This window comes from Haliaeetus leucocephalus, unplaced genomic scaffold (genome assembly GCF_000737465.1).
Source record: "Haliaeetus leucocephalus isolate CR32 unplaced genomic scaffold, Haliaeetus_leucocephalus-4.0 Scaffold1, whole genome shotgun sequence".
In the NCBI taxonomy this organism is placed as follows: Eukaryota; Metazoa; Chordata; class Aves; order Accipitriformes; family Accipitridae; genus Haliaeetus; species Haliaeetus leucocephalus.
This window is the reverse complement of record NW_010972437.1, coordinates 6,161,627-6,178,290: the sequence shown is the minus strand read 5'-3', so window position 1 is coordinate 6,178,290 and position 16,664 is coordinate 6,161,627. Positions and strand designations below refer to the sequence as shown.

The following is a 16,664-nucleotide window of genomic DNA, read 5'->3' as shown; positions in this document are numbered from 1 at the left end:
GGCGCGCCCACGCGGGGCGCGGCGCGCTCGGGGGAGGGAGGCGAAGCTCGGCCCCGCAGCCTCGGGTGGTTTGGTTGTTGGTTTTGCGGTTTTGGTGGTTTTTTGTTTTTTTTTTTTTTTGTTTGTTTTTTTATTAATTTCTTCCGAAGGATGGATACGTTTCTTCTCGCGTGGGGATTTCTAGGGCTGTGCTTGCCCGGCTCCGGAGGCACGGCGGAGACAGGTAAGGCGTCCCCCGGGGCGGGGGATGCCCCCGGCCGCGCGTGGGCGAGGGAGCCCTCCCCGCCCGCCCAACTTTCGGGTGCCCGTGCGCGGCCGCGGGCGCACGCACAGAGGCTCTGCCCGGCCTCGGGCATCGCGTAGGGAACAAATGAGGGATCGGCGGCTGCCGCGCAGCTTTCGCAGTACGGGGTCCGGGGAGGGGGGCTCGTGCGCGTGGCGGGGATGGCGCAGCCCCCCGGCGTGAAGGGGCGAGGGGACGGAGCCGCACTGGAAAGTTGCGCGCTGGTGGTTTTTTTTGGAAGGGGGGGGGGGCGCGGGGTGGGGAGGGGAAGCGGTAGGGACCAGCCGCATCCCGGGCGCCCGCATCCGGACGCCCGCGGCCCCGTGCCCGGTGGCAACCTCGGGAAACTTTAGGTAAGAAATGAGAATCATCTGGCAGGGAGCAGGCAGGCGGGAGCCGCGCAGGGCGGCGCTGGGAGCGGGCGAGGCTTGACGGCGGTGGCGGCACCCGCCCGTTGGAGGCACGCTCCGGGCAGCCCCCCGGGAAAGCCCGCCCGCGGTACGCGCGGGACCCGCGCTTAACTTTGCAAACGCCGGGGCGTCCCGGGACCTGGCGGGTTCGTGGCAGGTCTGGGGGCGCGAGTGTGTTCTTCTGGTCCTCGCTTAAGAGCTAGGCTGGGCTGTCAGGAGGCGCTGGGAGGAAGCGGCGGTGCTGGCGTTGCTTCGGCTTGGGGACGGGAGAGGGGCAAGGGCGGGCCGAGGCTGGGCCCTCTGCTCCCCGGCCACTGGCTTTGGCTCCGGCTAGCGGAGGCAGCGGGGTCCCCACCTGGAGGAAAAGGATATGCCTCACCCCGCCGTCCACCGCTCTCTTGGGGCTCCGTCTGCGGTCAGCAGCCCGGGCGCTGCCTGGCGGGACGGTGGTGCCAAGGCAGCAGCTGCTGAGCCGTGGGCTTCCCTTCCCGTTAGTGGGGGCCTCGGGACGGGCCTCGGGACATGCCTCGGACAGCCCGCGGGGACGCAGGGTCCCGAGCCGCCGTCTGGCCCGGGCAGCGATAGATGGCAAGGCGCGGTGTGCGTCCGTGGGTCCCTGCCTTTCCCCCTGCCCCGGAGCGGCATGGCCACCAGCTCCCCCTTGAAAAGGGAAGTGGGAGAGTCTCTGCCTCCTGAGAAAGTCCCTCTTTTTTTGCAGCAGCGAAGCACAGACGTTCCCGGCAAACACGCTCCGTGTACATTCAGTTGCCGGTTGGCATCGCCTCCTTCCTTATGGTGACAGAGGAAAGAAAAAAAATCCCATCTTTTGTTCAAATAGGAAAACAAATGAATAGGCGCTCGATGGGGTGAAGAGAAAGGGCAAAGTCCTGGGAGGCCCGGGCTGGGCGCAGGAGTCTTTTCAGATGGTCCCCGGTGCAGAGGCAGTGTCTGGTCTCCTGGCGTGGGTATTGTGCTGAGGCGGATCGGGCTGAAAGCTGAGTTTCACTCCTGAGGGTGCACTGGCCGGCCTGGCTGCGATCCCTGTGGCTGCTGAGCCTGAGTGTGTGCCTGTGTCCGTGCGTACACCTCCTTCTGTCCTTGAGTGGGCTCGGGATCAGGACTTCTGACTGGGAAGGGGTTTATCAGCCAGCCGTGTCACTGAGGCCATTCAGTCGCTGTAAGAAATGTTTATTTGAACGCGGGGTTTTCCCGGCTAAGCAGAGCATCACATGGTGTTGGAGCCAGCAAGGAAGTTGTTTCTCTGCGGCTGTTTCCCAAGACGTTGTTGTGGCGCTGCAAACCCGGTCAAATGACTTTATTGCTAGCCCAGCGAGCAAAGGTATGGGGTAACGGGATGTGAGCCTTGGTCAGACTATGCTCAGCTCCAGTAAATTAGCCGGCCTAGTAAGAAAAACATGCCAGAGGTAGATGGATTTATGTTTCAGTCTGGTGTATCTGAAAGCCTTCCCCCATTATGAAAGTCCCTCTTAAGGTTCCCTAAGGGAGGTTAGTAGAGAGGGGAGATGTTTTTAATAGACAATAATATGATAATCCACATGGAAAAAAACCCTAGTGCAATATTTCTACGGTAAGAGATAAACAGTGCAGCTGCCAATTTGTATGTATCCAAGCAAACCCTGAGATAACCATGGAGGGGAGTGGGTGGGAGACCCTGGAAGATAAACCTGAAGCCTGGATGGCTGTGTGTTTTTCATCTTCCTGTAAAAAGCAATCAAGTAAGAAAGTAACAGATTTGAGTGACCCAAGTACAGAGCTGTTCAGATGATGTTTATGCAGCTCCGAGCAGAGCTCACTCTTGAAGCCTTCCGAATAGTTTGCTTAAAAGCTAGCATCTTCAGTAATGGACATGTACCAAGGTGGGGAGGGGGACCAAAACAAATTGCTGCCGAGCAGGCACACGGCCGCGCACATACAAACACGAGCACACACACCCATACAAGCATTGAGTGTAATGCCTTTTGCCCATTGTGCTGTTAACTCGGCTCTTACTGGGAACAAAAGCTTTTTTAGCCTAGGAATCAGACAGTTGTCAGGAGCATCACTGAAAACGACTGATACAAGCTCAGTGGGGGGCTCTGACCCAGGTTAGGATGCTGCATTTTGTTTTCCTAACTTTCCTGCCGCAGAAAAATCCTGGTGTGTGGTGTTTGGAGTGACAGGCAGGCATACTGGTCCCAGGGGGCTCTACGGAGGCATTTCCCATCTCCCTGCCCTGTTCCTTCTCACCCCCCAGTCCCCTTCCCGGTATTTACTCTGTGTTTGGTACCTCGTGCATGTCTTAGAAGGTTAAAATGAGAAAGCAACCCGCTATGCTGGGCTGGAGAAGGCAGCACTCCCCATCCCAGCAGCGTGCTGCTCTGGGCAGGCGGGCGGGTTGGTTTCCTAGCAGAAACCTCCAGTGCCGCCGGGCTCCAGGACATGGTGGCCTTGTATTGCAGATAGCCTGAGAGGAGAAAGCATCCTTCATGGGGTTTAGGAAGCTGTCAGGTTCAGATAAGGCTGGGATCCTATCCTGTGGGACCCCCAGTTGTATTAATAAGGAAAAATTAATTTTTAAGCACTGGGATTGCTGCCAAATTATATGACCTCTGACAGACCAGCTGTGCTAGGAAAATAAATCGCCTATATCTGAGACCTGTGATCCTATCTGAAATCGAAATAATAGAAAAAGTCGGCATTTAGCCACAATGGTGGGGGCAGCAGCCTGAGAGCAAACTGGAAGCTGCTAAAGTTGCTCTCCATTGTGCGGTGAAGTCACCGCCACTGCATCCCCGTGGGGTCTCGGGAATACAGTTGTCTAATCCGGGAAGTGTGGAGAGCTGATGTGCCTGCACACACCCAAGCTGGGGCTGACCGTGTCAGCGTGGAAGTGGGGGCAGAGGCAGGGTGTGAACGTTTCCAGCTCTACCCTCACGCCGTAACAGCCCTTTGACACATTTCTAATTATAATACACACACAGACAAAGAGGTAGCTGGGCTATTTTCGAAATCTCTGTCTACACCCTGGTGGAAACCGCAATACTAGCAACAACATAAATCAGGGCTGTTGCTAGCTGTGTTGCACACGGCTTAGCGCTACAGTAGCATGGTTTTAATCATACTCAGAATCAAAGGGTCAGCCTTCTCCCTGCCTGAGCCAAATCACAATCTCAGAAGGCCAGATCCTGAGCCAGGCTTGATGCGGGTGCAGTGAAAAGACACAAGCACAGACACAGAAGAGAGAGTTGTCAGCACGAGGTCAGCAGGCACAGGGCCAAACACTCGAAATCACAACTGGGATCTGTAACCCTTTCTACATGCAAGCAGTGTCCATGGATCACATGGGGGAGGACAGCTAGGGTAACGCGGGGGGGGGGGCTGGAGCCCCAACCGCAGCCTTGGTGAGGCAGCCTCTTCCCAAACAGGTTGGGGAAAGAGGTACAAGCAGTGAGTCGGCATGCAGAATAGCCTGAAGTATTACTTGCAGGGATGGATGGCTGCAGAGAGACTTTTCTGTCTGAATGGTTTTCTTCCTCTCTTCATACTTGATGAGCCAAAGAAAATGGGCTCCAGAGATGAAGTGCTGGGCTCTGGCTCTTTGAAACCTGCCCTCATTTCTCCCCATGCATTTGAGACAAAGGCAGGACATCTGCCCCAGCTGTTCTGGTGTGTCACCCTTAGCTGTGAAGTGCTGTCCATGTGGGGCTTGAATGCCTGCCTTTCTCTACGTCCCTCCTAGGAAGACGGTGAAGCCAAAAGGACACTGTCCTTTCACTTTGCTTACGTTTTGTTGAAAGGCTCCTTTGGCCCCTGGTTTTTAGGGAATGCCTGTGGGGAGAGGAGGGAGGAAAACCCCAACCCCTTGTGCATGTAGACACATATACACACACTTAACTATCTCCCTGGTTCCTCCTTTCTCTTCGCAAGCACACAAATGACAACCTTTTCTCTTACGCACAGAGCCCCTCCGGTCCCCCCCCATCTTGCTGCCTGCCATGCACACGCTCCTGCATTCTTCCCTTCCCTGCGCTCTCCTTCACGCCCCCAGAGCCCCTTGGCAACTTTCTCCCTCATGCACACCCCCAGGCTCGCTCCTGCTTCCCTCTCTTTCTGTTTGACCGCTGAATATGTGCTCAGCAGGAAACAATGTGTTTAAGACACTCGCCAGAATGTGTAATAACTTTGGCGTTAGTAGTGAAGCTCAGCAGTAGCTGGATTTGAGCAAGCCATCGTAAAGGCTGAAGCCGCTGCTACTCAGCAGCGCGTGCGGAGGGAGGCTGCGGCAGGGCCTCTCCCCGAGTGGCTCCGGAGGCATTGCTTCCCCTGCCGTCCCGTCCAGTCCCATCCGTGGGGCTGCCGGCCGCCAAGGCACCGGGTTTTGCTCTGCAGCTCCAACAGGGCCCCTGGGAGGGAGGGCTGAGCCAGGGGTGTTGCAGGATTCGGAGAGGCTCTGCCAGCCACTTTGGGAAGAGGCAGGAATAAACTGCCATTGCCCAGTGGGGAAAGCCAGGATTCAGTTTCAGAACAGACCCCGACAGATGGGCTCAAAAGGTGTGAGGAAGCTGGGAGGGTGCGGGGGGAGATGAGGGACGAGATAGGCTTTTTTTTCCTTTTTGAAATTGTCATAATAACAATACTAATTAGTATTTCAGAGGCATTGAACACCTTTCATCAAGCCTGAAGCTCTTCAGAGAGGACCCCTAGGTGAACCCATGGCTCTTTCTTCAGTGTGTGGAATTAGAAATGTCTCTTGCTTTTCCTCCATGCCCCTCGAACCAGCCTGTTATTGATAGCATTCATGGGGGTGGCTCAGCAAATTGTTTCATCCGCATATTATTTCCTAGTGTAGCCTATAGGTAGGGTGGCAGGCTGCCATGCAGGAAGCCTCTGCTTTATTTCTGCCTCTGCTCTGAGCCTTCAAGCTTCCCCGCATCTCTGTTTCCCCGCCTGCGGTTCTGGCAACGTTTCCTCAGAAACTGCCCGACCTGCAGCATGAAGGTCTCCTGAAGCTGCCACCTATTCCTGGGAGATGGCAGTGTCTTTCCACGAGACTTCAAACCCTTGGGAGCGTAACACAGAGGCAGGAGAAACAGGCATGATTGCTGCAAGTTCAATATGCAGTTATCCCCCTCCCTTGCACGTGCACACACGCACTCACGAGCTCTCTTGAATGATTACCGGAGTAGCCAGGAGTTGTAATTCCAGAACCACTGATTACATTCGCAGGCAAGCCGGGAGAATTGTGTGCACACATAGCTATAGAAGACTAACACTATTAAGCTGTTTGCCCTATTGGAATTGCATTTGCCTGTGATATAAGATGACAAATAACAAAGTTAACAGAGGTGGCACCATGTAAAACCAGGATATGAAATCTCATCGAAGATACAAGGCAGGGGCGGGAACCACCAAAACCCCAAAGTGGCAACATTTAAAGGTCAAGGTTGCCACTGACTCAACTGGTACAAGGCAATGCCCGCCCCTGGAAGGTGGCTATGCAGAACGGCGGGGGTGGAAATCAGGTGAATGCCAGTGATTTCAAAGCAAATTACCTGGATTTGCATGCAGGATTTGGCCCTCTCATTTTCCATGGTGAAGCTTGAGTAGGTCTCTCTTTCAGGTTTCCACTTAATTCTGTGGATTAACATGGCAAAGAAAGTGCAGGTATAAGAAATCTCCAAATCTCCTTTTCTCTCTTCCTCCCTCCAACAATCCTTTCTTATTTAAAAATAATTTTAAATTATGTCTTTCTGCAACGGCTCACAGCTAAAATGTTCCATTTGCTGAGCTTTCCGGTGTTCCCCTCTCACTGCTGTCCAGCGCTATAAAGTGAATATATTGCACCCCTCCCCAGATGCTTTAGGAAGTGGTCAAACGGCTGCATTCCTCAACTGATGGATTGGCGCGTTCCTTTCTTGCTTAAGCCCAGACAGTGTTTTTATGAGCCTGTCTCGTGACAGGCCTGAGACACTTTGAATCAAACAAATCTTCGTTCAGATCACAAAAGCAGTCTTTAAATTCTGCTTTGCTGTGCCTCTACTTTTAAGTGAAATTTCAGTTAAACTGGTAAAGGCCCTTGATGAAATGTTCAGGGGACTTTCCCTGGTTGTGTGAAATCCCAAGACATGGATGTGGGTACTGCTCTGGGATGAAATGTGCGTGTAAGTGCTTTGTGTTGTTTGGGTGTGTTTGTCCATTAATTTGTTCAGGAAGCCTTTGAAGCTTTGTCTTGCAATCCAAAGCAAACACGCTTCTGCTAAAATGATCTATGCTACTGGGGATAAAATATCTAATCTTGTTAGCTTCCTCTGCACTATGTCTCTCTCCTTGGCCAGTGGCTAAGATGTATCATTTAAATCCGAGTGTTCACATTTGTGTTCCTGCCTGATGCGAAAGTTGTGCCGTACGGTTTGGGGTGAGACCCCCCTGCCACGTTAGCCCTGCACAGACTCTTGCTCAGGGCCAGAGCCTGGGGACTGAGGCAGGATGAACGTTAACGGTAATGAATCCTTGGCAGAAGAGATCTGTTTGTCCCCTCCATGCCAGAGTTTGGCAAAGTGCTTGGATGCACGTGGACCTTGAAAAACTTGGCTTCTTGAAGAGCTGTTTGACTTTAATGCGACTGAAACTCAGGGTTTGCTGCACAAGGGCTCACACCGAGTTCAGCAGCTCTGAGAGCAGTAGGTCATGTGTGCCAGGACCCATATTTTGCTGCGCTGTCAGAGGGTTGGCAGGGCAAATCTCCTCTGCCCAGCACTGAATCCCGGGACATAGAAATCTTCAGCAGTGGTTGGATGAGAGTGTGGAGCTGGGCTGTGAGGGCCTCAGGCGAGGAAGAGAAATAAGCGACGAGGCTGGGCAGTGCATCCCTCCGCTGTGGAACTCCCAGGATCTCTCTCCCTTGCTCCTTTGCTGCACTCAAAGGCTGCTCTTTCCGAGCAGCACAGACAGTGATGCTGCCGCTTGCCTCTAAGGCAACAAGAATGCCTTAAATTTTGTGCGCAGCCCTGAATTACATCCCCAAAGTAAACTGAACCCAGCAGATCAAAACACATGATAGTTTTCTGCTGGACGCTACAAGCTCTGAGAGGCTGTAGTATATGTGTTTGTTGTGAAATGGGCCTCTCTGGTGATGATTATTTTTGTTACAGGCAGAGTTGGCTTTAGTTTCTGTGTTGAAGGTCCAACAATAACAGTGAGCCCTGCTCTCCTGGGGTGAGGGAAATCCAGAGGGGTTTAATCAGCAGGAAATTCAAGTAGGAGAACGCTCTGCTCCCGGCCTAAGGTTTCAGCATGCACTGATGAGCTGCAGAGCTGAAAAACCCCAAGTGTGGGTGGAGGTTCCCGGGCCCTGGCTGTTATTTTTGGGTCCCCTGAGTGATGATTGCTCATTGCAGCCTGGGGGAAGCAGGGGCAGACTTCATCAGCCTGGATGTCTCCAGCAGGTCAGGGCAGGGAAAGAGGAGTCTGCCCCTCGCAAAGGGTGAGGAGCTCAGCTGCTGATACCCATCTCCGTGGGAAACTTTGGAGTTGCCTGCCGTATGCTGCGGCGTTTGCAGGAGTCTGCCCTCGCGAGCTTCTCCAGGTCTCCCTTTCCCATTCCTATGGCTTGGTTGTCATCCTCTGGTGTAGTTCCCCTGTCGGGGACCTGTTGGGGTGGTCCTGCAAGGAGAGGATTGCTGGGATAATGTAAGTCATGTGGTGGGTCTTAACAAAGGATGGGATCTGAGGATTTCCCATCCTGAAGCCAGCCTGCTCCTACACTGCCAGGGAGTGCTGACCTCTGTAGCCTCCACTGAGGAGCCCAGCTGCTCTCCCATGGTCTCGCCATCACCACAGCGCTCCACTGGCCCCTCCACCGTGTGGGCTGGCAGGGGCCCCAGCAGTTTGCTTTCAACGCCTGCGTTTTGCTTACTGAGCAATGGGGTGTCCCACGCACCTGGCAGACTTGGCTTATACTTCAGAATTTAATTTTAATTTTATTAAGTGAATTCAGAGCTGGCAAAAGCTGCCAGAGCCCATTAGCTGTGGAGCACGTCTTGCTTCCAAAGCATACAGCCTAGGCAGTAGCCATGTCACTCACTTTTTTCTTTCTTTTTTTTTTCTTTTTGCATGGATTCAATGCATCAGTTTGAAAGGACATACTTATGTAGAAGCTTGACCCTCTACTGTGTACAAAACAGGCCTGATTTTATATGGAAAGCTAGTGGTTGGCATGTCTGCTGAGGCAAACCCTTTGCCTGTCAGTGGGCACAGTGATAGATTTTTTTTTTGTTGCAGGTGTTTGTCTGCTAGATACCAGTGAATCAAAAGACAAAAATCCTGACAGAACAATTACAAAGATATTAAAGTCATTTTGCCTCTTCAGTTAACTCTAAGAAGCGCTGGTTTCCCTGGTATGCTATTGCCCACCACATGGCCTGGTGCTGTGCATGGACAAGGCAGCACTGTACTGAAGTAGCTGCCTTCATTTCTCTGGACCTTCTTGGGGAGGGATGAATGAGAGGACAAAATCTGTTCCTCTGAGAGACGCAGATAAGCTTTCCTGCAGGTGGAAGGCTTTCCCTGCTGCAGAAAGATGGTGAAATTTTCCTGGTGGTATCTGAACACCTGAGGGATGTGGCTGGTGCTCCTGCCCACTCAGTGGTTTTGTCTGCTTGTCCGTTTTGCTGCAGAAACCACAGCCGCAGAGAGCTGGGCTCCAGCCCCTCTTACTCAGGCAGTCCTCACCAGCAGTTTAACTTGGGCACCAAGCTGACCTGAAATTAGGATCAAGCCCAGGGATTTCCTTAGCTCAGTCCTGCTGACCTGCGATGGCCTCGCAGGGCAAGGGAGAAGTTTTAAGATCAGGGTAAGCCTGGGTGTCTGCTCCTGGGTTCATTTGTCAGGGAAGAGCTAGAGCAAGCTGGAGCCTGACACCCCTGTTCACATTGCAGTTCCCCTCTAAGTGGTTGAGTTGCAATGGCTCACAGAGTATTCATAGCATCCAGTGCAAGTAAGGGGCTAGCAGCTTCTGAGTGGTGGGTGATGTTGGTGGTATCAGCCTAGCGGGTAGCATGTGTGTGAAAGCTGGAGAGACGGGGAGGGGATGACGAGGTGTGGAAGGATTGACTGTATTTTCATTGCTTCGAGACTTTGCCCTTTCCAAGAAAAATAATCTGCAGCTTGAATATTTCTCTTTGCTGGAGCGGGTGGACATGTGTGCAAACGAGGTGTGAATTTTTATGAGAAGGTGTGAAAGTGCGTACATGAGTGAAGTGTGAATTACACATCTATTTGTACGTTGATGTCAACAAGTCCGTGAATTTCTTCCTTCCACGTGAATGTCTCTCTTTCTCTCCCCCTGAACCCACATAGACACGTGTGTGGGCAAATATGCCTTGCTGAGAGAAGAGATTTGTGCAAGAACGTAGGTTTGTAAATGTTTGTGTGTTGAGCAAGCTCTCCTGTGGAACTAAACCAGATGTTTTTTGGTCCTCTCAGCTCTTCCATGGCAGTGTTGCGATTTTTCCCCTCTTATTTTTCAGGATACTTACAGGATTATTTTAAGAAAAAAGGGAAAGCTGCAGAGCTGCCTTTGGGTGTGTGAGAAGAAAGTTATTTTGAAGAATGAATGTGTTAGAGGGCATGAAAAACATGGGGGAAACTGAGACAGTGCTTTTTCATGGTGAAGGAAGCCTCGCTTCCCCATGAAGGGCCCTCCTGCTGCCCTTGTTCCCGCACAGGGCACGTGCATTTTCTGCAGGCACGGGGCACGTGCATTTTCTGCAGGCAGCGTGCAGGCAGCAGGTTGTTTATTCAAAGTGCTTTTTTCCAGGAAGCATTACCACCAAGGGGTCCTGCCTCGCTCCTGCTGCTCACGTTAGCTCTAGGAAGAGGGCAGTTTGAAGGCGGGCTGGGATGTCCCCACTGAGAGCAGGCAGACTTGTGACAGCCTGGCAGGGGCCACTCCTGGGGCCTCATGGACCCCATGGCAGAGGGACAGAGCGAGACCCGCAGCGTGGGGTTGAGCCCACACGAGCACTGCTTTGCTTCTCCTGTGCCTCGGCTTCCTTGGGGGCATGGGATGTGCCCCAGGCACCATTGCAAGGCGTACACACATGGGCCCTGGGAAAGCACACCCGGTGCGGGACTGGAGCCCTCCGGGTCTGTGGGGAGGCTGTGGGGACAGCCTTGCAGTGGGGACAACCCACGAGGGTTTGTGTCCCGCGTTGTACCCCACTGCTTATCGTCAGGGAGGGGAAAGCCTTTGTGCAACGTGGGACCAGGGTCACCCCGTATGCCTGCCAGCCTGCCCTGTGGAGGGGCTTAGGCTTGTGCTGGGTTTCGCCCATTTTGCTGTTTTTTGCCCATTTTGCTGGGTGTGAAGAGGCAATGCTGTCTTCCGGGTGCAGCTGTGGCAGCTTGTGGGGCCGTGGCGCTGGGACAGGGCAGGGTGTGCAGCGAGGGGCACGCAGTAGGGGACCTGTGGAGAAAGGGACTTGGTTGGGATTTGTAGTGCATTATCAATTGACCCTGTGATGCAGATTTTCCTCCCAGCAAGTAATGCAATAATAAATTTGATTTGCAGCGTTCATGAGATTAAATGTTTTTTTGAAGATGAAATCACCCTCTAGGGCCTGTTCTAACCCAAAGCTGAGAGTGCTTCCTCTGCTCACCACGCAGCCGTTGCCAGTCATTTGCAGGCTAGCCCCACAAAACCACCACTGCTGATTATTCGCGTCTGCAATTCCAATGGCTGGGTTAGCTTGAAAGGTTTCGGGAGGCCAGTCTGCCAAGATGGGGTCGTGGGGACACACAGAGTTGGGGAGGGAGAGCACAGCAAGCAGAGAAGGGCTGTCACGGGGCTGCAGGCCAGGTCCAGGAGGGCCAGACACTGTCTTCAGCTCTGCCACTGGCTGCGTAGGTGGGCCTGGGCTTGCCATCAGCCCCGCCATGCCTCAGTTTCCTTCCTTGGGAACAGCAAAGCTTTCTGTGCTCCTGCAGATGTATCAGATTTGTAAGGTCCAAATTTTGGTGTCTCCTGGGACAGCTGTGGGAGACTGTCACAGAGCAGCTTGCAAAGGAGGCAAAAGAAGGGATAAAACAAGGCAGCTTCAGATGATCTGATATCGGTCTCTCTCTTACTTTATGGCTCTGTAATTGCCTCGGCAAGAGCATTTACTTCTCTTTTCTAGTCTGTGTGAAATGTGGTATGTAAGTGTGGCAGGAGGCGGAGGGGAATAGGAGTAGGTTTGTTGTGTAGAATAATTGCCCTTGCCCAGAGATTAACATGAAATATTAGAGTACCAAATGGATGTCAATGGCCTGGAGAATGGCCTTTATCAGACCACCCCTAGCAGTAGCCCAGAGGGACCGGCTGTGTGCAGCTGATGCCCAGAACCCGTACCAATGCCTTGTTCCCTTCTGTGTCTCTGCAGCTCAGCCATGCGGGGGCCGCCTGAACTCCAAGGATGCCGGGTACATCACCTCCCCGGGGTACCCCAATGACTACCCCTCCCACCAGAACTGCGAGTGGGTCATCTACGCCCCTGAATCCAACCAGAAGATTATCCTCAACTTCAACCCTCACTTTGAAATCGAAAAGCACGACTGCAAGTAAGAGCCTTCCTCTTCCTCTCTAGTACATAGTCACCTCCTCTTCCCACTTTTGCCTAGCGTTATGGGCCTCATGCTTCCTCTTGTGTGTGAAAACAAGCATCGTCCTGAGCCCCCATAGTGCTGCATCTCGTTGCCTTTTAGGGGCAAGTGTGCATCGACCGACTGGGTGGTTGTAAGATGCTGCTTTGGACACATAGGATGAGCCTACTCTGCATTGAACTGGTGGTGCTTAACTCAGCCTGATATCATCTGAAAGCAAGAGTTAACTGGCTTTCAACCTGAGTTTCACTTTGGTTAAAAGGTAGCTTGTTTTTTTCTATGTTGAAGTGGCCTCACTGTCTTTTTAAACTGTGCTGGGAGAGCAGAGCAATTTCCTGGCGTGTAACTAGGCAGAGGTATGGCATAGAGAGCCCTAGGGCTGGAGACCCAGGCTCGAGCCATGTGAGGCTCCGGGCTTGGGGGTCTGAGCTGTTTGGGCTGGATCTGACTTTCCACAGTGCTTATTCTGCTGCATTTGGTAAACTGGGAGTTTGGTTTTGTTTGCTTTTTTTCCTCTTTTCTTCTAAGAAGGGACTCGGAAACTAGATGTCTGGGAAAAACAATTAACAACTAGTAAAGAATAATTAATGGCATCAAAGGGCACTGTAAAAGGCTGAGTTAATAACATGGTCTCAGCAGACATATAAACCTGTGTGTTTAATCTGGAATCCACAGCCAGCTACAGGGATGCCTGAGCTGTGAAGGAGCTTAGGGTCTTCTAAAACGGGCCTGACACAGCAGTCTTGCCAGACACGCTGGTCTTGTTGATTAAAAGAGGGTTATATATGGAGAGGGGAACTCTGTTTGCAAAAAGGACAGAGGGACACGGGAAGCATTTATGGGGCTGTAGAATCAGTCCTGTGGAGAACAAAGAATTCAGCATGGGTTTGATGATGTACTGAAGGTTATGAAGTGTAGAGCTGGATCCTCAGCTACCATAAATCAGTGTAGCTCCTCTAACTCTAATGAAGGTGTGTTGATTGATGTCATTGGGGATCTCATCACCCCCTACAGATAAAGCCTGGGCTAATAAGGCTTTGAGCACCATGAACTCTCCCTGAAGTCACTGTGTGTGCAAGGCGTTTAGCAGGATCAGGCCTGTGTTTAGAGAGGGGAGAAGGCAGAGAAAGGCTTAATGTGGGCATGGATGAACACAACAAGGCATCAGTGGTAGCACGCATGAGAATGATGGTTGCTATCAGATTTTATTATTGCTTGCACAGGATGAACTGTATAGCCTTCTTATAGCTTATGCAGTTGCCCCAAATTCACAGTAATAAAAGCTTTATAGACCTATATTTGCAGTCTGCAGAGTATGTGATATGTATCAGGCAGGGCGATGTTGTGTGTGGGACAGGGGTTGAGCTGGGCAGGAGGGACTCCAGCTTCTCCTCCTCCAAGGTCTCAGGCAAGCAAAGCCATGTTGGTCACAGAGCTGGAAACCCCCCCAGGCACCTGGCTTTTCCTCCTCATGTAGGAAGCTGTCAATTTTAGCTCTGAGCACCTTGGACAACTTTTGACATGTTTTGCTGCCTGTGAGAGAGCAGGGTCTGGTCCTGAGCTGCAGGTGGTGTGTGCTGGAGGGGCTCCCTGAGCACTGGAGATGTTGTCCCTTTGCGGCTTTCTACTTTACCATGGCAGATCTTCCAAGTGGCTGCTACATGGTCTTACTTTTTCCCTTTCTGCATATACGTGCACAAGGGAGCCTTTAGTTGAAGCAGAAAGGTTGGAGGGGTTTGGTCCCCCATGTGGGACATGAATGGTGGAGGGTTTGTCAGGGTCTCTGATTCAGTTCAGCTCCTGCAGTAACATTGCTCTCTAGAAACAGGTATTAACATTAGACCTCTACTGAAAGTGAAGTTCGCCTCCACCTCTATCCCCTCAGCTGCCACCTGTGTGCAAGTGAAACATGACAACAAGATGAACAAGGGTTCATCCCCAGTGCACTTGGGCTTCTGCTGGCCACAGGTATGAGCTGGGAGCCAAGCTGACTTTGGGTGCCTGCTCCCCAGAGCCAGCATTGCAAAGGAGTGGGTTTGAAAGAACTTCACGGACAGTGCTCGATAGAAAGCATGACAAATCAAATGAAAACAGTGCATGATAAACACTGCCTGAAAGAAATTGATAGGAGGGAGTTTTTTTAAGTGACCTACCAGAAGGAGACAAGTATTAACACTATGTAATTCTTGGGCATTAAGCAGTACTAATAGGTGACCATCTAGTAATGAATCTCATCCAAATGTCAGAGGGTATTTTATGAAGAAGCAAAGGCCTCATTGCAGCTGCAGGTGGGAACCTTAACAGGAACAGGAGTTCAGCATCAAAGAAATAGTCTCAGGGCAGAGCTCTTCTTTTGACATCTGATCATTAATATAGAGCACATTCACACAAAGGTGACAGGCTGATGAACCCCATTGTGGCACTCTGTCTCTGGACAGACAAGGTTTCCCCGTTCTGGTATTGCTACCTGGCAGCTATTGGAGCGGGAGTGGGGCCTGTCTGTGCTTCCAGCTGCCAGAGGTAAACACTGTAACCCCTTCCTCTGTCGCGTCTTCCTTCGACATTTCATTTTACCTTATTAGGCTAAAGTTTCTCCGTCATAAAGCATAACATTTACATTCCTAAAACCCATGCTAAGGCCTACAAAAATATCTGCAAAAGTCTTTTTAGTTTCACTGTGTCCTTTCTGCCTGCCTTGTATCTGCTTTAGATTTCCCTTTGGGACAGGAGGCGTTTCCTCCTGTGTTTTGTACAGTGCCTGGCACCCTGGGGACCTCTGTGGAAAGGTCAGTGATTTCCCCTCGCCAGGCAGCTGGCCGGAAAGGGCCTGCGTACCTGGTGCTGCCCGGATGCCGGAGCGAAAGCTGGCTGCGGAGAGCAGCTTCAGCAGCTTCAGCAGCCGGCCCTCCCTGCCTGGAGGGCAGGAGCATCAGCCAGGGATGGACGCCCGGAGGTGGCAGCCAGGGGTGGTGGCTTCGTGCTGGTTGTTGCTATTGGTTTTCTGGAGGCACATCTGGGTTTTTATTTTTTGGCTGTGTCTAACTGCATTAAGAAGTAACTGCACGCACACACACACACACACACACCACACCCCCCCGCTTCCTTCCTCTCTCTCTCCCCCCACCCCTGAGGAAGCGCCTTACTTTGGGAAGGCACTTCAGGTTAAGAAAATTGGCCTTCTCCAGCTGTTGTGGCTCTTGTGTACCAGCACAACAGGGATCCCTGTTGCGGGAGAGTGGGCATGTTGTGACAGGGAGTATGGGACTCGGGCCGTTGTTTGCACTGTCCTGCAGCCGTGGGGCCACAGCAGTAATGGCAGAGCCAAAAGGGAAGTTTGATGCTCAGATAAAAGACCTGCCAAACTATTCGGAAATAATTGTAATAGCCTGTCTGCTCACCATTTCTTCCTCTCTGTGCTGCGAGTGCAGCTGTTGCTCAGGCACCGCAGCCCCACACCGTTGGCATCTGCTCTCTGAACAGGGAAGTGGCATCCAGTGGAAAAGAGCATGCTGCTGCTGCTGTGGCGAAATGTTTCCACTCCCTGCATGGCATGGCAGCTGCTGGGCAGCCTTGTGCATGCCAGGGTTTATTTGTGATCCCAGGAGCGACCTGAACCCTTTGCAATAGGTGTGCAACAGGGGTGGCTGTCCCCCAGCTCATACAGTCACATAGCTGAGCTGCCCGCTCCTTCCTAATTGTCATTTTGCTGTTCTGTCTGCACTGCTTGCTTGGAAAATCCAGGTCAGAAACCTCAGCTCTGAGTGAATCACTGCATTTATAACCAGCCACCTTTTCCATTTGTGCCTCCCTCCACTGCTGGGCTTCTCTTTGGACTCCCTCCTGAGATTGGCTACTGACTTTGCCATTCCCGGCCGCACTGGGCTGGCTCTGCCAGAGGATTAGGCTGCCGTTGAGTGTCAGGACATTGCTGTACACATATGGCAGAGGCACACTCCCTCCAGACTGCAGCGGATGGGCTTGCGCTCCCTCTGCAAGCAGAAGACCTTTCAGCTGAGTCATAACATCTGCCCCAGAGGAATGTTGTTTTTTTAAAAAAAGCCCAAGCGGTAATCAGACCATGCCAGCGCGTTTTTCTGTAGCCCTTTCCAACACATGCTGCAACTGGATTGCGATCCGTGGGATCCCTGCCTGGGGAGGATTTGGGGGACCGCTGCCGTGGCTCGCAGCCCCCTCTGGTGGCACATGCCAAATGCTGGCAAGGGTTTCTGGAGACAGGGGCCCGGGGCTCCAGAAACAGGCAGGAGTCAGCAAATTGGAGACAGCCCGGAGCTGCACAGTCAGGCTCATCCTCCTGACTTTGGCTCCCCGTG

General features: G+C 52.4%; 1 protein-coding gene across 3 annotated transcripts in view; it reads left to right on the top strand.

The window, feature by feature from the left end:
* The first annotated feature begins 150 nt into the window (after positions 1-150).
* The window catches only part of NRP2 (neuropilin 2), an 87,208-nt gene continuing 70,694 nt past the window's right edge, over positions 151-16,664 (top strand). For all 3 annotated transcript variants that reach the window (XM_010565309.1, XM_010565319.1, XM_010565329.1), the window contains exons 1-2: positions 151-223; positions 12,114-12,291. In XM_010565309.1, coding sequence (XP_010563611.1) covers positions 151-223; positions 12,114-12,291 — 251 coding nt within the window. The remainder of the gene's footprint in view (positions 224-12,113; positions 12,292-16,664) is intronic.